We start from the raw sequence: 21,391 nt of genomic DNA on the forward strand, positions 1-21,391 counted from the left end.
GCTAGCGTTTATTATTTTCCGTATATTCTCATTGTATTATTTGCTGTGCCTTTGCTAACCTCGTATTCTGTTCTGATCTGCCTTGTGTCACGTCTGGCGATCGCACCTCTCGCGATCGCGTTCCTATTTCATATCTGCTGTTGTGTATGCGCGGTCGCGGGGTGGCGACTAGATTGGCGCACACACATACAATCTGTCCCTTTGCTCGTTCTCATTCGCAATCGCCTCTCTTGCGATTGCGTTCTGCGCTTCGTACAAATTCCTGTCTGGCATTTGTGGAGGTACAGAGGATTGGTTCCTCTGCACTCCTCAGCGCCATCTGCCGACAGGAATTTTCCCTCTACTGGTGCTTGCACCAAAAGCTGGGTTCTAGTATCTTGACACGCTTGTGGAGGACCTCCGCAGTGTCAGCGCACATCTTTGTGCGCTGAACACGGAGATATCCCACAATCGTTACACCAGTCTTTTAGGGTATGTGTCTACCAGCTTTTCACATGTAAAGACTGAAATCCTTGCCCATTCTTCTTATCAAAACAGCTCCAGCTCAGTCATATTAAAAGGACAGCGTTTTTGAACAGCAGTTTTCAGATCTTGCCACAGATTCTCGATTGGATTTAGATCTGGAATTTGACTGGGCCATTCTAACACATGGTCATGTTTTGTTTTAAACCATTCCATCGTTGCCTTGGCTTTCTGTTTAGGGTCATTGTCCTGCTGGAAGGTGAAACTCTGCCCCTGTCTCAAGTCTTTTGCAGACTCCAAGAGGTTTTCTTCCAAGATTACCCTGTATTTGGCTCCATCCATCTTCCCATCAACTCTGACTAGCTTCCCTGTCCCTGCTGAAGAGAAAGACCCCCAGAGCATGATGCTGACACCACCATATTTGACAGTGGGGATGGTGTGTTCAGAGTGATGTGCAGTGTTAGTTTTCTACCACACATAGGGCCATATTCTATTGCTGAACTCGCCAGCGCTAAGCACTGGCGAGTTCTTAACTTAGGCGATGGGGGTATCGCCTAATCTAATTAAACTTTAGACCCCCCCAGGCGGAAAAGAACTCGCTTGGGCGATATAATCGCCCAGCGAGTTCTTAACACGGAATCCAATTACCCTTATCATGTCTCCGGGAAGCGATGCTTCCCGGCAGACATGAGCGTTAGCTTAGACCTGCAAAAAGCAGGTCTAAACTAGCTAACGCACGTCGCCGCCGCAGCATCTGGGGGTCTCCTTTAATAAGGAGACCCCCAGAGCTCCCCGTCGGGTCGCCGCACAGTTTAGAAGCCAGCGCGCAGCTCTGCCAGGCTCCTCTGTCATACGTACCGCCGCCGATCACCCGCCGCCTCTCGCCGCAAAATCCGTCACGTAATTACAGTGTATCTAACACTGTAATTACTGTGCGCATAGAAGGAGCCCGGGCAAAGCATCTTTGAATCTGCAGCCGGGCTCCCCATTGGTCTGCTGTGTGAGCCATTTTATTGGTTCAGACAGCAGACCAATGGGGAGCCCGGCTGCAGATTCAAAGATGCTTTGCCCGGGCTCCTTCTATGCGCACAGTAATTACAGTGTTAGATACACTGTAATTACGTGACGGATTTTGTGGCGAGAGGCGGCGGGTGATCGGCGGCGGTACGTATGACAGAGGAGCCTGGCAGAGCTGCGCGCTGGCTTCTAAACTGTGCGGCGACCCGACGGGGAGCTCTGGGGGTCTCCTTATTAAAGGAGACCCCCAGATGCTGCGGCGGAAGATGTCGGCGATGTTCGGCGGACGAGTGCGCATGTGTGGGGAGTGAGGCCGTGGTGCTGATGGACAGCACCACAGCGTAAACCTCACTCCCCATCGCTCGGTAACAGGGAGCATCGCTCAGGCTTTCGCCTGAGTAATGCTCCCTAACGATCGGCCATCGCGCGAAGGATATGGGCAATAGGATTTGCCGGTAATCCTCGCGCGATGGCAAGGTGATAAGTAGCTCGCATCTGCAAGCTACTTATCACCTTGAATAGGATATGGCCCTCAGTGCTTGATTCACAAAAGAGTGCTAACTCTAAGCACAGCCGTTTTCGCGTGAAGTTTTGCATTGCGCGCGATCGCGAATTTTCGCGCAAAACGATAGCGAATGTTTACGCGAAATTGATATTGTTTTGCGTTTTGTGCAACAATGTTATCTCTTTGCGTGAAAATTCGCGATCGCGCGCAATGCGAAAATTCGCGCGAAAACGGCCGTGCTAACAGTTAGCACTCTTTTGTAAATCAAGCCCAAAGTGTTTTGCATTTTGGCCAAAAAGTTCCATTTTGGTCTCATCCGACCAGAGCACCTTCTTCCACATGTTTGCTGTGTCCCCCACATGGCTTGTGGCAAACAGCAAACGGGACTTCTTATGCTTTTCTGTTAACAATGGCTTTCTTCTTGTCACTCTTCCATAAGAGCCAACTTTGTGCAGTGCATGACTAATAGTTGTCCTATGGACAGATTCCCCCACCTGAGCTGTAGATTTCTGCAGCTCGTCCAGAGTCACCATGGGCCTTTTGACTGTATTTCTGATCAGCGCTCTCCTTGTTTGGCCTTTGAGTTTAGGTGGACGGCCTTGTCTTGGTAGGTTTACAATTGTGCCATACTCCTTCCATTTCTGAATAATCGCTTGAACAGTGCTCCGTGCGATGTTCAAGGCTTTGGAAATCTTTTTTTTAGCCTAAGCCTGCTTTACATTTCTCAATAACTTTATCCCTGACCTGTCTGGTTTGTTCTTTGGACTTCGTGGTGTTATTGCTCCCAGTATTCTCTTAGACAACCTCTGAGGCCGTCACAGAGCAGCTGTATTTGTACTGACATTAGATTACACACAGGTGCACTCTATTTAGTCATTAGCACTCATCAGGCAATGTATCTGGACAAACTTTCTTGATATGACATTGGTCAAACAATCATGGTGTGGAATAAGCGCTAGGCTTACCTTACGTGTCCCCCAGCGTGAAGGAGGATGAGCGGTGTGGAGGTGGGTGTCAGGCACTGGGTAGGAGAGTGACGGCCTAATCATAGTGGTACGCAGCGTGACCAAGCGTCATTTAGACGCGAAACGGCCGTCACTCTCCCACCCAGTGCCTCACACCCACCTCCACACCGCTCATCCTGCTTCACGCTGGGGGACACGTAAGCTAAGCCTAGCGCTTATTCCACACCATAATTGTTTGACAAATGTCATATCAAGAAAGTTTGTACTGACAATGTGATTTGCCACTATTTTCACAAATATATACTGTTTTTCAAGACTGAAGGTGCACCGACATTTTTGCTGTTTTCTTTTTTTGAAAGATTTTGTCTGTTTTCTGTATGTTCTTGTGCGGAGCACACGTTTGAGGACAAATCCTGTTACAAACTGTGGATGCTGCAGGAGAGCAGAAGGACATTCACCTGTGTAAACAAATCAGCTCACGTAGTAATATTGTGGGAAGTGCCACACCATACCTCTTTTTACCTGATATACAATGTCTCTGGGCAACTGACTGCACTCAGACCAAAGGGGGCTGAATAATTACGCACACACCCCATTTTGCAGTTATTGATTTGTAAAAAATGTTTGGAATCATGTATGATTTTTGTTCCACTTCTCACGTGTACACCACTTTGTATTGGTCTTTCACGTGGAATTCCAATAAAATTGATTTATGTTTGTGGCAGTAATGTGACAAAATGTGGAAAACTTCAAGGGGCCGAATACTTTTGCAAGCCACACTGTATGTATGTATATATATGTATATATATATATATATATATATATATATATATATATATATATATATATATATATATATATATATATATATATATATCGTATGCACTATGCTAGCTGTATAACTACATATAAGTTAAACAAAATAAACAATTAGCTTTAGTCAGTTTCAATGTCCATTTTTGTCTTTAAACCGCATGACCAGGTCACACAGAGGTTCCTTCATTACTCCAGGTCACAGATCTTCTAAGTTTAGCATTACATAAAAGAAGAGAGCAAAACAATGACTGCTACTCCTTACATACCTCCGGAGTCCCACCCTCTCCCATGCTCTGTGATTGGCTAGAGGGAGGAAGTTGTAATAGGATTAGCTGTACTTCCTGCAGACCATGCTAGTTAAAACTGGTTTATAAACAATGAGTTTACATGTGCTGGCAGTCATCGTAAAGAGGACCGGAACTTATCTACAGGAGTGAAATAAAACACAGAAAGCCCCACACTGTTTGTATTTAGAGTTAACAGGCTGCCTATTTCTCCTTTATCTACTAGTAATAAAGCACTGTAATTTGAGCTGACATCTCTGTCTGATATGTGCAGCACTGTGCAGAGTTCAGAGGCTTTATGTAAACACAGGATGTTTAACCTTGTATGTGCTTCTATGCAACCAGGAAGTAATTGTTAATGCTTACATTTCTCCACACACAGATATGCTGCTGTTTAAAGAAATGTTTTTTCTGTAAAGGATATTATGAAGTTGCTTCTCTTTTAGAGCAGAGAAGAAGTCATGGGTTTGGGCCGCTTTAAAGTGTAACTGTCAGGCATAAAACAAAAATCAATTCTTTATTTTTATTGGTAAACAAGTAAAGATGCTAACCAGGCAATCCAAAAGTTAAAAATCACTATTACTTTTATTGTTAATAAATGATCTTTCCCCAGTTTACCTGACTCAATTTGGTACATCTGCCGCACAAAGGAAGTTTCAGGGCATGCTGGGTTGTCTTTTTTTCTTCTTTACTTTCCCCTCAGACTTAACTAATGCAGCGTGATTGGCTGAAGCCTCTTTCCCTCCTGTATTTCTCTCCCACAACTCTGTTCCTTTCTGATTGACCAATATTTCTCATGCTGAGACAATGCACTTTCTAATGCAGAGCTGGGTGGGAGTGCCTAAAGACTGGGAGGAGGGTCAGCAACACATACACAATTAGGCAGAGGAGAGTTAGGGAGGATATGACAACAGGATTGGCTTCAAGAAGACACAGTTAAAATGGAGAATCCTAAGAAGGATTTTCTCTTTTTTTTTTTACTATAGAAAAAACACTAAAACAGTGCAATACATATATTTTGTAAGTAGAGCAAGTATTTATATACTTATATTATATATATATATGCGTGTTTTTTTCTGAGATAGTATGGCTGACAGCTCCTCTTTAAGTACTAAAATCAGGAAACAACCTTTCAGATTTATATGGAGGAAATTATTAATAAGACAGCCTCCGCATAACAGAAAATAAGTCTAGAAAATATTTTCTCTTTTATGGGAAAGCAACATGAAGAGAGAACTTGATATTTCATTTATTGTGAAGCTGGACCCTTTTGTTTTTATGCAAACCTCTGACAAAATACAGATAGCAGTACTGTGTTTACAATGTGATTATATAGGATAAAGTGAAGTTTATCCATGGGATGGACTAGCTTGCTCTGTGTTAATATGGAACACATGAAAAAATGTTAGTAGTCTATTACAAACAGGACAAAAACCTAACATCCTTTAAAAAGTGTGTGAATTTTGGCCCTGACTGCCAATGATGCACAGATCATCATTGCTAGTCTAATTCATATTTCAGTTCAGGTGGCTCAAGTCACTCAAGACTAATCATTCTCTTTGTTATATATATTTTTAATTATATCCTCCCTAATCATTTCTCTGAACAATGTGACAGTTTATCTATAGAGTATGAAATGAAAAAACTCTTTGTTTTTCAAGTATGGGCTTTTAAGACAGGAACTGTTCTAATACTGTATTAGTGCAATGAAAATGGAGTGTTTGATCCTCTGAATATTAATGTCTTGGAAAGAATGTAGTAAAGAAAATTGAATTCTCTGAAGTGACAGAACCCTTATTCAAATGGTTTTGATTAAATGAAAGATATCCATACAATTGAGAGGAATGAATAGCATTTCAGCCCCAAAGTGGGTTTACAATTGCTTTTAAATGTTAAAAGTTGGGAAAAAAAACAGTGCATCATTAGTGAAGTAATTAGTCTTTTAAAGATATTTAAATAGTATTCGTCTTTTACTGTTTTCTTAATTATTTCATTGCATGCATACAAAATTACTTGTTTTTTTCTGTTTGAAGTGTGGAAATATTTTTATTTTTTTCATAAGTATATAGGGAAATGAAAAAATGATATTTGAAATTTACATTTATAAGTGATGCTAGTAAAAAGCTTGATGCATTGTAGCACATGATTTTCATTTCATATCAAAGCATTCATACCTCCAATTGTTCCAAAAGACCATTGAGGTTTTAAACACTGCATTCAAGATCCCGCAAAACTCTGTAGAAACACAATAGATTCAAAATACAACATCCACGTACACTAGGCTTTATTTTTTTATGTTATGTTTCATATTTAGTAGGATAGTTATATTTGGTGAGTCATTTTTTAAAGATTTATTTTGCAATTAGTTACTTTATAGTGTGGTTAAAATAAGAGTTGTAATATGCCGAATTTTTATTTAAACTGCAAAGTTTCCAATTTTAAAGAAGAACTCCAGCAATGCAAGATATATGGTTGGGAGAACAACATCATATCCAATAGCTATGAGCTATGACTAAGGAGCTGTGTTTACTCCGATAGGCGAGAGCTGTATTTTCTGTCTGTCCACTTATGCTGAAATAAAATTGGACTTTTATTCTATAGTCGGTGCAGCGGGATTCTCTTTCTTCCTACCATAAGTATGGCTTACTGGTGTCCTGCTCCTGACCATTAGAGTGGAGTGGTTGTAGCGACCTGTTTCTTCACATCATCATATCCAATATCCTTCTTTTGCATACACTTGTTCCAGAACTGCACAGCTTGATTTTGCTTACAGTGCTGCAGACTGCAGCAAGCCATAATTCTTTATAGACTCTATAAGAAATATTATTTGGGCTTTTCTCCAATATCTATCTCACAGCACAATACTGGTGAGAGAATGAAAGCATGCAGGGCCTCGAGATTTGCAGCAGACCTCTAAGGAGGAGAGTATAATGCAAATCATTTTCTCATCTTGCCCTAATCTAGAAATCTTGCATTCCTGCAGTTTTACTTGTAGCTTTCAAAAAAATAATTTATCCTGTTCATTTTTGACATAATTGTGTTTTTCCAACAAAAAATATTACATTATCTATTTCTATGCTGCAATGTTTATTACTTTTATAGCACGGTATTTAAATTTTGATATAACTTCTTGTTTTCTGTTTTTTTGCAGTGAATGTTGATGGACGTCTCTTCTTCCTGCTGCTTTAAATGTTCTTTTTTTTCCCTCCACTTGCTGCAGGTTTAGCCCGTATGAGTGGTACAATCCACACCCTTGTAATCCTGACTCAGATGTTGTGGAAAACAATTTCACCTTGCTAAATAGTTTCTGGTTTGGCGTTGGAGCTCTCATGCAGCAAGGTATACGATTCAGCCTGTTTTTTCCCTTGGGCACCATGTCCCACTCTTTGCTGGGGGTATATCTCACAATGGTACAAGAATGCTTGCATGGGTGCCTCTGTGCATGTAGCCATATTCAGCTTGTTATTCATAATAACACATTAGATTGTAGGCATCATCTAATTCCACTCAGTAAATTAGTTTAAGAGCCTTAGAAGCGTTCTTGAACCTTACATACATTACCATGACATTTTATTCTTATCAACTATAGGAACATTTCATAAAGCAACAATATTCCATTAACAGATGCAGAGTATGGCTTGTAACATCCTCACATCTAACTACATGTAATACGTCTAACTTATTTTTTTAAGTTTGCATTTAAAGGAAACATCTGAGCAAAAACAAAAAACAAGATCTATTTACCTGGGGCTTCCTCCAGCCTCTGGCAGCCGATCTGTCCCTCAACGCAGCTCCAGGGTCCTGGGGTCTCCTCCCTTGCAGATGCCGACCTCACCAGGTTGTCATCTTCTGCACCTGAGTCAGCATGTGGCCACGTTGCTCGTGAACGCGCTCACATGGCCTGGAGCACTCTGTGCAGGTACAGAACTACTGCGCCTGCACAGAATGCTCCCAGCTATGGGAGCACAATCACAAATGGCACATAAGTTGCTGACCTAGCAAGGTCGCATCTGCAACAGAACGGATCCAGGCGCTGCTGTGAGGAGCAGATCGGCTGCCAGAGGCTGGAGGAAGCCCCAGGTAAGTAGATCTTGTGTGTTTTTTTATTTTTGCTCAGACCTTTCCTTTAAGAAAGAAAAAAGTTAAGTTTCATTTGCAAATATGATTATGTGCATCCAAGTTCATATAAAGATATAAGATGGCATGCTAATTTCATATTAGAGTTCATTACAATAGTATGAAATAATATCTAATAAACATGCAGTTACAGAATATATACAGTATATTATATAATGTTATAATTAATTTTTCAGTAATAATAATTTCAGATAAAAAATGATAGTACATTAAACAGGTAGACAAACTGATAGACAGACAGATAGATATACAGATTTAAATTCAGGAAGATGTGTGAATGCAGTCAATATATCAATTATTTCTACAAAATATTAACATTACACTGATGAAAAAAAAAATATAAATACAGATATATGCACACTTTGAACGGTATACATGATAGAGGAGACCCGTACATTTCTTGCTGTCACCTCCTTCTCAGGAAATGGTGGGATATGGTGCTGGACATGACGTTACCTTGGGTACATGACACTCTGCCCCGAACCGGCACTCTGGGACAGTATCCATTATAACAAGAAGGTTTACAACATGTAATAATGGGAAACTTGTTCAAGTATTTATTTATATATTTCTTCCTTTATTTTATTCTGATGATTTATATTGTGAATGAATGAATGGAAGAAAAATATATTAAATACTGCATATAGCAGAAACGTGTATACAAACAATAGGTATTGGAGATCTTTATTTTGTATACCCAAATAGGTTATCTTATCAGTGTAAGTCGTCTTTTAAAAAATTTATTTCTGTAGAATTTTCTGAGAAACAGCTGTAAAATGGTGGCCTGATTTTATCCAGACAACAATGTATTTAGGTATAGTGTTAGCTGAAATTGATGTTTTAAATGCACATTATTTTATTGTTTTAATTCAGAGACTTTAGTCTGGATTGATTTAATTTAGATAAATTTGTATGCACTGCACATAACTAGATTGTGGTCATGTTCTATTCACATGGAACTCTACATATAAATGTAACCCTGGCTGTAAGTGTATTCAAAGTCTTGATGCATTAAGCTTTTCTCCCGAGTTATCTCACCTTATCTATATCTCACCATATGTATATAACACCTTTTCGGCAATGGTTAAGCAAACAAATATTGAGCATAAGATGAGAAAGGCAATATCAAAGTTAATTTGTTTCAGAAACATCCCATTGTTAGTGCTTGTTTTGTGGGAAATGTGCTGATAGTTACTTTATAGACGAGGTGAGAAAAGATAAAGTGATTGATTCCTAAACTTTATCTTATGAATTATCTCTCCCTACTTATTTCTCACTGTATAGAGCATGGTGTTTAAAGGGAAGAATAGCAAGAATGATAGGCAAATGCAATGTGTGTACTAATGGAGGACTTGGTTAATAACCTCTATTATATAGTATTGAAATGCAGATGCAGACATTCAGGCTAAGTTTCCACTTCTGCGAAAATGGGCCGATTCCTTGGCCACAAATTCGGATGGAATTTATCAGCATATAGAAGTCTATGCACCGCATCCGAATTCTTGGCCAAGGAAAAATCGGAGGCCCTGCAGCATAATTGCATGCGTCACTGTCCAAATCCCATAGCCGCGCATAGCACGGCTAGAGGGATTTGGCTGCGAGACACAAGCAGCTGTGCCAGCATCGCAACTTGCAAGACGCATGCCGCACACAAGTGGAAACGAGCCCTAAAAGGAATGGTAGTAGCCACACAATGTGCTGTTAAAAAAAAAACGTAGGTACTCACCTATTTAGAGGGAATGCTCTGGATCCTATAGAGTCTTCCCAGTCCTCTCTCCATGTTCTTTGTCCACCGCTGTCCCCATAAAGTTATTTCATCAACTGGTCAAATATGCCTTTGGAAGTCTTTGTGAAAGGCTTTAGAAGTACTTGGCATCCCAGAGTACCTCCGAAGATTAACCTGTCTGTACTGCGCACAAGTCAGGGCTCACACATGTGCAGTATGGATGTGCCCATCTTACGGTTGTGCTTCTGAGGCTTCCCAAAGACTTAGAATTTCAATGGGGCACAGATGTGGACTAAGGGCACAGAGGGAGGACTGGGAAGGCTTTATAGGGCTTAGAGACTTCCATTGACATAGGTAAGTATTTTTTTTTTCATCATCATTTCAGATTTGCTTCTTGTGTCCTCACCCCTGACTGGATTTATGAATACTGTCGGGTTGATTTTTTAAATTGTGCATGTGTGTGGGTATGCATTAACTGTGTGGTGAGATTTAGAAAAATATTATGATAAGCTAGCTGCAATAATATTGAAGAATGTTATTATTATAGGTGAACAATGTTGTATTATCAATATTAGCTTTATTCTCCATGCAGACAGAGAAAAACACACAGGAACTACTGTATGTGAGAAATTCTGTTCAGCAAGTCAGTTATGTAACTCAGGTAACCCGATAAAATGAATCGGCCAGCACAAGCGGTTCTGTCCCCTCCCCTTTTCCAATTTTAGCACAGTTAGCACTAGCAAAGCACAAGAAAAGATGCTCCCCAGACTGTTGGTTCAGCAGTGTAGTTCTGCTTTCCTCTTACATAATAAACCCTACACTGTTAAATTGGCAGCATCTTGCAATGAAGTAGAGCCTAACCACTCATTGTGCAGACCAATTCCCAACAGTTTGTGCAGCACTGCAAGCTTCACATGAATCTTGTAACAAAACAGCTACAGGTACTCTATAACATATAAAAATGCACTAAATTAACATTATAGCCTAAACTGTACTAATGATATAATGATTAATAATATTGCCTGTTCTACTGTATGCCTTTATTTGCTGTATTTTGCAATAGTTAAGTTTAACCACTTGAGGACCCACCCTTTACCCCCCCTTAAGGACCAGCGCTGTTTGTTGTGATCTGTGCTGGGTGGGCTCTGCAGCCCCCAGCACAGATCAGGGTGCACGCAGAGCGATCAGATCGCCCCCCTTTTTTCCCCCCTATGGGGATGATGTGCAGGGGGGGTCTGATCGCTCCTGCGTGCAGGCTAGTTGCGGGGGGGGGGGCACCTCAAAGCCCCCCTCCGCGGCGACATTCACCCCCCTCCCTCTCCTACCTCTCCCCCCGGTGATCCGGGCTGCACAGGACGCTATCCGTCTTGTGCAGCCAGTAACAGGACGTCCCCTGTCACATGGCGGCGATCCCCGGCCGCTGATTGGCCGGGGATCGCCGATCTGCCTTACGGCGCTGCTGCGCAGCAGCCCCGTACAATGTAAACAAAGCGGATTATTTCCGCTTGTGTTTACATTTAGCCTGCGAGCCGCCATCGGCGGCCCGCAGGCTATTCACGGAGCCCCCCGCCGTGAATTGACAGGAAGCAGCCGCTCGCGCGAGCGGCTGCTTCCTGGTTAATCAGCCTGCAGCTGGCGACGCAGTACTGCGTCGCTGGTCCTGCAGCTGCCACTTTGCCGACGCACGGTATAAGCGTGCGGTCGGCAAGTGGTTAAATTTGAAAAATGTCTGGCTTTGAAATGCAGTGGTGATATAGTGAACCCATGCATCTGGATTCTGTAGTCCAATGTTTCTCAAACCTGTCCGCGTGACTCCCCAACGGTGCATGCTTTGCAGACAACCTCATCTATGCACAGGTGAGGTCATTAGCATCTCAGCTACATGGAATCTACCTAGCTGAGACGCTAATAACTCCACCTGTGCATAGGTGGGCTTGCCTGCAAAACATGCACCTTTGGGGAGTCACGAGGAGAGGTTTGAGAAACACTGCTGTAGTCTATGAAATAATCTCAAGTAGAATGATAGTTTTCATGGAGTTTAGTGATACATATTAAACTTTTCTCTACTGGCATTTTAATCTGGTGACCTATTCATTAGGAACAACTTGAAAGAGGAGAGCATTTCATAGTTCCTTGAAGCCCTCATCTATTTTCTAAAGGTTTTCCTTTATCTAGAAACAGAATTATTGCTCACTTATCACCATGCTAAAATCCCTCCAACCCTACCCACGTGACATAAACTTTTATGTTTTAAGCAATACGCGTTTTAAATGTTTAATGTTTGGCATATGTTAGTTGGCAAAATAATTCCAAAGAACCCTTTTATCAGTTGAGTAACATAGTCTTCCCATACTGGAAATGCTATACTTACCAAGTGTAGCCACTCTCACTGTTAGTGCACCTACAGGGACTCTCAGTGGATGTGACTGGTTGCTGTTTCATAAATATCTTATGTGGTTTCCTTTCCTATTATAGTTCACTGCCAATGGCATGTTTTTAAAGTCATGTCGTAAAACTGTGACCCTATAACTCACTTAAATGTAGTATTTCCAGAATTCCCTTTCTTAACATAACTTTCTGTACACCACATGAAATTTTTATGTCTTGCAATGACACAAGGTTATCAGGGTTGCAGTCGAATCATGCAGTGCACAGTTAGTAAGACTAGAACAAATAATGATGTGCCCTTTTATTGTAAAAGAACATCCAGTGGCAAAAGGTCATACTAGATCAGATAGGCTGATCTGACAAGATTTGTTCTTGATGTAGGAAAAATCAGATCAGAGGGGAATCTCCATTCACTTCATTGGCATTTTGGCTGGTAGCCGCAATGTGTACTGAATTACAAATATGTTTCATATATTCTTTCTAGCAGTTGGCATGGAGTGCACAGCACGATTGATTTTGATCCAGTACCAGAGACATAGCACCAATACCAAGCTAACATTGTAATGTTTCCTGAATAGTCTACACCAATTTGCCTAACTGCCTTACCAGGTGCCTAATTGTAACTTACTTACTTTAGAATGAGGATGAGCACATTTTCCCAAACCAGATTTGTGAATTGTTTGCAACTTTCTTCCCCCTAAGAAAAATCGATGTCTGTAAGGCCACATTTTTCAGTTGATTGCAAAGCCCCCATACATGATATTGCCACTAAATTTGGTGTGTATATTAGGTATAACCCAAGGGACATGACAACCATTTATTTTTCAAAATACCATAAAATTGTAAAGTTTTTTTTTAAATGCATTATTGATATCATGTATGGAGGACTTTGCAATCAACTGCAAAACATAGCTCTCATGGGCTTAAATGCGAATTAGAAAAAAAATTAGATTTTTGGCTACAATTTTGCTAAATTTTCACTAAACAAAAATTAGATGGATTTGCTGTAAAATTAAGTTTACAAGTTTTTCCTGCTTTATCCCTTTTCCAGAGCCTAACCGTGAACCCCTCAATCACTAACCTAACCCTCATCTAGTAACTATCACTCATCAAACTTTCATCCAGAGACTAATACTAACTCTTGCAGAGGTATCACATTGATTTTAAAATCAACAGAATAGTTGCAAAGCAAAATTTGCTTTATTTCTGCAAAATTATGAGTTATTTTTAATCAATACAGTAGTGTTACATTTAAAGCTGATATTACATATCCAAGACATTTAAAAAAAAACTAACAAAGAAACCCCTTATTCAAATCTTGACAGTGGGCAATTTATTGCTTTCTTGCACGTGTAACATTGATAAAAAGCTAAAGATAGAAATAAAGTTCACAGTAGCTATCTTTCCATCCTTCCTACCATTAGGAAAGGCTTTTGACAAGCTCAGTCATCCGCACTTGTAAATCTTCAACATTTAGCAGTTAAAAAAGGTGGCCAACAGTATATGTAAAACAGGACAGGCATTACTGGTTTCTTGCAAGCTGTAATGTATCACGTATGGTTTATTTCAGAAACCACACATTTTGGGTTTAAAATATTCTCAGCTTACAGAAAAGACTGTCATGGTATTGTGAGTTGGGGGTTTCTGTGATACCTGTAGTATTCAAAAAGTTCCCATCAATACAAGAGATGCATGTCTGGTGATACCTTCCCTGTCCAGTGGCATTGGTGCAGATACTGCAAAGGTCAATGTTAAAAATGCAAGAAACATCTCAAAAGTTAATACATTTCATATTAGACATGGTTAGAAGAAGCAAAAGATAATTTGTTTGAACAGAGACAAATTCAAACTCAAAATAAGAACATAAACAGTGCTTTATTCTTAACCCTAAATTCATTGGTAAGCCCTTTTCTTGTTACCATTATAAACAGACATTTTATGTATATATGTATTTACTAAACTCTATGTATTATATGTATTTGAAAGAAATTGTTTAAGTAGATACCAAAATTAAGTTGCAGCTGCAGATTATAAAAGTAACAATAGTAACAGTTTTGCTATCCATTACAGTCAAACATGTAAAGGAGGATTCTTGTGTAGAGATGGCCTGAACTGTTCGCCGGCGAGCAATATTCTGCGACCATCGGCTGTTTGCATTCGCGGTGAATAGCGAACATTTGGCGTGTTCGATTCTCCACTATACATCATCCTTGAGCTAAACTTTGACCCCTTAACTCACAGTCAGCAGACACATGGCAACCAATCAGCTAGCACCCCCTCCTGGACCCCCCACCCCCTAATCAAAAAGCAGTTGCAGTGGCCATATTGGATTATTTCTCTGTTGGCTGCTGACTGTTAGTGAGAGCAGGGTCAGACTTGCTGCAGATAGGTTAGTGTTGGGCGAACACCTGGATGTTCGGGTTCGCGAACGTTCGCCGAACATGGCCGTGATGTTCGGGTGTTCGCGCCGAACTCCGAACATAATGGAAGTCAATGGGGACCCGAACTTTCGTGCTTTGTAAAGCCTCCTTACATGCTACATACCCCAAATTTACAGGGTATGTGCACCTTGGGAGTGGGTACAAGAGAGAAAATTTAGCAAAAAGAGCTTATAGTTTTTGAGAAAATCGATTTTAAAGTTTCAAAGGGAAAACTGTCTTTTAAATGCGGGAAATGTCTGTTTTCTTTGCACAGGTAACATGCTTTTTGTCGGCATGCAGTCATAAATGTAATACAGATAAGAGGTTCCAGGAAAAGGGACCGGTAACGCTAACCCAGCAGCAGCACACGTGATGGAACAGGAGGAGGGCGGCGCAGGAGGAGAAGGCCACGCTTTGAGACACAACAACCCAGGCCTTGCATGAGGACAAGAAGCGTGCGGATAGCATGCATTTTGCCGCCATGCAGTCATAAATGTAATAAAGATAAGAGGTTCCATAAACAGGGACCGGCAACGCTAACCCAGCAGCAGCACACGTGAGCGGTGGCGGGTGAGCGGTGTACTACTGTTCCCAGCAGAGACACAGAGTGGCAATAAACACAATGCTATATAGTGTGGGTGAGCGGTGTACTACTGTTCCCAGCAGTGACACAGAGCACAATGCTATACAGGGTGAGCGGTGTACTACTGTTCCCAGCAGACACACAGAGTGGCAGTAAACACAATGCTATATAGTGTGGGTGAGCGGTGTACTACTGTTCCCAGCAGACACACAGAGTGGCAGTAAACACAATGCTATATAGTGTGGGTGAGCGGTGTACTACTGTTCCCAGCAGAGACACAGAGTGGCAGTACACACAATGCTATATAGTGTGGGTGAGCGGTGTACTACTGTTCCCAGCAGCGACACAGAGCAAAATGCTATACAGGGTGAGCGGTGTACTACTGTTCCCAGCAGACACACAGAGTGGCAGTAAACACAATTCTATATAGTGGGGGTGAGCGGTGTACTACTGTTCCCAGCTGATACACAGAGTGGCAGTAAACACAATGCTATATAGTGTGGGTGAGCGGTGTACTACTGTTCCCAGCAGAGACACAGAGTGGCAGTAAACACAATGCTATATAGTGTGGGTGAGCGGTGTACTACTATTCCCAGCAGCGACACAAAGCACAATGCTATACAGGGTGAGCGGTGTACTACTGTTCCCAGCAGACACACAGAGTGGCAGTAAACACAATGCTATATAGTGTGGGTGAGCGGTGTACTACTGTTCCCAGCAGCAACACAGAGCACAATGCTATACAGGGTGAGCGGTGTACTACTGTTCCCAGCAGCGACACAGAGCACAATGCTATACAGGGTGAGCGGTGTACTACTGTTCCCAGCAGAGACACAGAGTGGCAGTAAACACAATGCTATATAGTGTGGGTGAGCGGTGTACTACTATTCCCAGCAGCGACACAGAGCACAATGCTATACAGGGTGAGCGGTGTACTACTGTTCCCAGCAGACACACAGAGTGGCAGTAAACACAATGCTATATAGTGTGGGTGAGCAGTGTACTACTATTCCCAGCAGCGACACAATGACCGGGGGACCCTGGCTTGCCTGGCTGGAGAGAGAACTACCCTGCCTGCCTACCCAAAGCTAAACCCACAGACAAATGGCGGAGAAATGACGTGGATCGGGTATTTATTTACCCGAACCACGTGACCCGTTCGGCCAATCAGAGCACGTTCGGGTCCGAACCACGTGACCCGTTCAGCCAATCACAGCGCTAGCCGAAAGTTCGGCCATGCGCTCTTAGTTCGGCCATATGGCCGAACAGTTTGGCCGAACACCATGAGGTGTTCGGCCGAACTCAAACATCACCCGAACAGGGTGATGTTCTGCAGAACCCGAACAGTGGCGAACACTGTTCGCCCAACACTAAGATAGGTAGGGAAAGAATTATGCTAGGCCTGTGTTCTTGTTCCTCACTTGCTGTGAAAGCACCCCAAACAGTCCTTTTGAGGGCTAATACATTGGTCTCCTTTGGTTTTTTTTGTGTGACACTCCACAGCCCACTGACACCCAGAGTTGTGTGCGCACTAGTTGCTACATTAAGTTGCGGGGACAGAACCACTCCAGTGCATTATTATGATACTGTATACTGATAGTACGATTGCATTTCTCTGTCTGTGACAGTCCACAGCCTACTGATACACAGAGCTGTGCATAATGTGATTTCTGCCCTTTTGGGATTAAAACCCGACTTTGCGTCAACTCCGTAATTTTTGGTGGGACTTTTGGCATGGATTCCCTTCTGGCATGCCACAGTACAGGTGTTGGACCCCTTGAAACAACTTTTCCATTGCTTTTGTGGCCAGAAATAGTCTTTGTAGGTTTTAAAATTTGCCTATCCATTGAAGTCTATGGCTATGAATTTGCAGAAGTTCGCGTTCGCTGTTCACAACATCTCTATACTATAGTTCTGTTATCAATTAGCAGCTAAATGAAGTGAAAAAATGAGCTTTAACCCTTCCAGAAACTTGGAAACAAGTCTTATGTTTTAGCTATTAGTTTTATACAGTGTTTAATCTTTAGACCATAGATAAAATTTGAGGTTCATTCCACTTTAAGTGCAAATTATGTCTTGGTCCTCTAAACCTGGTTGATCCTTTCACTACCACCACATGCATAACTGAGATAGCAGAACTAGGCCCTTTATAATGTGTGTGAGCAAAAATATGTGGATATGGACACAGTTTCATACACTGTTATTCTTAACTAGCAGACCTAAGCCCCTTTAAAAATGGGCTCTAGGCCACTCTCACAGCCCCCCTCCCCTCCCACAACCGCCCCCGCATGTCAGTGCACGAGTGTACAGCCTCCGCGCCCGCACACACCCGCCCCTTGGCACCGTCCTCCTCCTGTCCCAACGTCCGCCCATGCTGCACATGCGCAGTAGCACAAAAGCACGGACAGGAGGGGATGCAGAGACACAGGGGTATTGTATAGGAGGATGTTAACACTAAGGGCCTGTTTCCACTACACGCAGATTGGATGCAGAATGGATGCAGAAAAACGGACTCCAATGAGTGCCTATGGGAAAATCTGCATTACAAAAATCGTGTTTAGTGGAAACAGGTCCGTAGGCATTCATTGGAGTCAGTTTTTCTGCATCCATTCTGCATCCAATCTGCGTGTAGTGGAAACAGACCCTTACTGAAAGTGAAGCACTTAGCAAAATAACCCTCCAAAAATGTGCACATTTTAAGTGAAGTAATTTGATTTCCTTCATAACACAGGTTATTATAATTGGTAATGCTAACTTGTTAGAAATGACTTGAAGCCAGGAGTATCAAACTCCAGTGTTAAGGATAAAGTGAGAAATTGGGAAATATGTTCTAGTTGATGAACCACACCCTTTCTGATTCAGTCCCATTAATTAATTTGAGCTGTGCCAAAAATGTGTGCAGACCTCTGTTCTTGAGTACTGAAGTTGGACAGCCTTGACATTTTAGGACAGAAATCTAAAACACAGTCTTAGTTGCGGACCAAATAGTTTATTAAGATTTAACAGGTTGTAGAGAATTAGATGGTCTTTGCAAAAACATTTTCAATCTCCTACATCCGATATTAAACATTTAATGGACCACTATCGCAAAAAAAGTAGGCAGATAAAATCTGACAGAACCGACAGGTTTTGGGCCAGTCCACCTCCTCATAGGGGATGCTCAGGGTTTTCTTTGTTTTCAACAGCATTTCCTGAACAGCAGTTTAACTACCAAAATAGTAAGATACCAGCCAGCCTCCCTACTCACTTGTACACTATTCTGTCAGCTAGACTTTGCAACTTCTGTTCAGGAAATGCTGTTGAAAACAAAGAAAACCCTAAGAAACCCCCATGAGGAGTTGGACTGACCCAAAACCTGTCAGTTCTGTCAGATTTTAACTGCCTACTTTTTGTGATAGTGGCCCTTTAATTAACCTTAAAAAGACAGATCTTCATTCCTTGCTTAATTTAAAGGAATACTAGCATACCCAAGTGTTCTAAAATGGCATGTACAAATAATGTCTACGTAGCTGTGTAAACATTTTCCTACTTTTCATGTTAAATATCAGAGGCAAAAGCTTTCATTTATTGAGTGTAGGATTTAGCTATATTGGGACAAATTAATTGCAGAGGAGGTGTCTGCTTCAATGCACAGCCAGTGTTGCATATCAGACTACAGAGTATTTTTCTCTAAAAGCAAAAACAGTATGTAAAGCTGTGACAATTACAAATGTTCATAACAAGTTTCCTCTGCTCTCTTCAGACACTTCAGTCAGAAACACAGGACACAGAAGCTGCAGTTGTTGGGAGCTTTCTCTCTGTGACACACAGAGTTACACACAGGGTTAACTGGTCAAGTTTGAGGGGAATTTCCCCTCTCCTCATATCTCATTCTGCCATCAGTTTTAGTGTCAGTAAAGCTTGAAAGCATTTTGATAACAGTAAACAAAGAGGTTGCTAGTGAAATGTATACACCAGTACTTAGCAGCACTTCCCAAACAATTCCTATCTCAATTGAAAAAAATATGTGAATCGATAGTGTTCCTTTAACTCACCAGAAAGCCCTAAAATCTTTCCAAAGCTAGGTTTTTACTGTGAGGCAACAACCCTTCTAGTCAATTTGCTTGTAATTTAACCCAATATTACAAACCATTCCACTCTTACAAATTGTGCAATAGCAGCTGTGCTGTAGAGACATTGCCTTCTAGCGTGATTAAGATATTTGAGGAATATTATGGAAAGCTCCTAGGGAAGGCTCCTACCTGTATTATTGACTCTTCTACTCTGGAGACATGGTTGGCTAGTTTACAACTCCACTCTTTATCTATGGACCAGCAGAATCATTAATTGCCACTATGCTTCTCTATTAATTCATTTAAAATGCTTACCGCTCCCAGTTTAGATGGTTTTACCTCCAAATATTATAAGACATTTGCTGACATTTTGGCTACAATGATATTATTTGTTTACCAGGGTGGAAAACTTCCCTCGGAGATGCTCTCTGCTTCTCTTACCCTCATCCCCAAACCTAGGGCAGACCACACTTCTCCTTCTGTTTTCTGTCCAATTTCAATACATAATAATGATATTAAGGCTAAGATTGGGGTCGATAGTTGGAAACTTGGTAAAGACAACCAGGGTGTAGTCCAGGACAGCAGGGTTATGATAATGTAAGACTACTACAAGATGCTGAGTTAACAAATACTAGGTTTCTACTCTGTCAATTGGCAATATATGGCTACTTCTCTGAGGCGTTTCAGACTCTCTGGGCATTTTATGTTAGCCGTTGTGGCCCTATATGATAACTCCTCTACAATTATACATACATGGGGCTAACTCTAAACCTATTGGCTTTAAGCGGGGCACAATACCAGGTGCCTTTTGTTGCCTCTAAACTGGCATTGTATGCTGATGATGCTCTTTGTTTCTCATGAGACTGGTCACCACATTGCCTAACCTATTTTTCCTCTTGCACCGTTTTGCATCCTTCGCTGGGCTAAGTGTGAATTCTTCTAAATCCATGGCAATGCCTGCTAATCTTCTCCCACATATGATTAAATTACTGGAGGCTAACTTTGACTTTACAGGCCGAAAAGTTTAAATATGTGGGCCTTTATTTAACCACAGTATATCATAATTTAAATCAGGTCAATTACCCTCCCTTATTTCTCTCAATCATGTCTATGCTTGAGAGTTGGATGCAATACAAGGTTTCTTGGTGCACTTTTTAGCTTGTAAAATGATTCTATTACTCAAGGTACTATATTCATTTTGGAGGCTACCAGTTACTTTTCCCAAACAAGTCCTTCCCTTTACAAGCCAAAATTAGCAGTTACATATGGAATAATAGACAAGCTAGGGTCCAAGCCCAGATCCCATTTAGAAGTACGTGGTTGGGTGGCATCAGCCTCCCCAGCCTGTGGCACTAATACCTTGCTGCTAAACTGGGTCAGACTTTGGACTGGGGTTTGTCCGATTCTTCTCCCCCATGGTGGAGATTTGAAGCCAGATCCATCCTCCCCTATCAATTATCATTATTACAACAAGGTGGTGGCCTGTTCTGCTAAGTTGTGGCTCAATATGGCCCCTCAATTTAAATTCGCTACTGTTCCCCCAATATCCTTCTTAGGCAACCCTAGCTTCTCCCCTGCCTTTTCCTGACCTCAAGACTTTTTTTGGTGGTGAGACCAGGACCTTATTATTATTCTCAAGTTTTGGCAGGGAGAAGATTTGTTTCTTTAAACCAATTGAGGTTTGGCTGTGAGATCCCTTTGCATTTCTATATTGACAAATCAGGCATTTTCCTCTCCTCCCTCTCTTGACCATACGAATTATGAAATTCTCTATTTTGGCTCCCTTAAATGCAAAAGGGATTATGGGTAAGACTAAATAAATTCACTGCACCATACAAATGACCAAATCTCCTTCTTATAAACACTACATATATCTGTATACAGTCCATATGATGATCTGCAGCTTGTTCAGAAAAGACTTTCACTGCTTAGTCCCAATCTCTACACATATTCATATAAAGGCCATGGATGCTTGCTAGTTGATCTAAATCCACACCAAGATGACCACAATTGAACAGAGAAGCCACCACCAAACC

General features: G+C 41.6%; 1 protein-coding gene across 2 annotated transcripts in view; it reads left to right on the plus strand.

The window, feature by feature from the left end:
* Positions 1 to 21,391, plus strand: part of GRIK2 (glutamate ionotropic receptor kainate type subunit 2) — an 853,883-nt gene that overhangs the window by 661,449 nt on the left and 171,043 nt on the right. The window contains exon 13 of one of the 2 annotated variants that reach the window (XM_068231225.1): positions 7,270 to 7,388. In XM_068231225.1, the coding sequence (XP_068087326.1) occupies positions 7,270 to 7,388 (119 nt within the window). Of the gene's footprint in view, positions 1 to 7,200; positions 7,389 to 21,391 lie in introns of those variants that run through there. The other variant, XM_068231227.1, reaches the window with a different exon arrangement.

The sequence above is a fragment of the Hyperolius riggenbachi genome, chromosome 4 (assembly GCF_040937935.1).
Source record: "Hyperolius riggenbachi isolate aHypRig1 chromosome 4, aHypRig1.pri, whole genome shotgun sequence".
NCBI lineage: Eukaryota > Metazoa > Chordata > Amphibia > Anura > Hyperoliidae > Hyperolius > Hyperolius riggenbachi.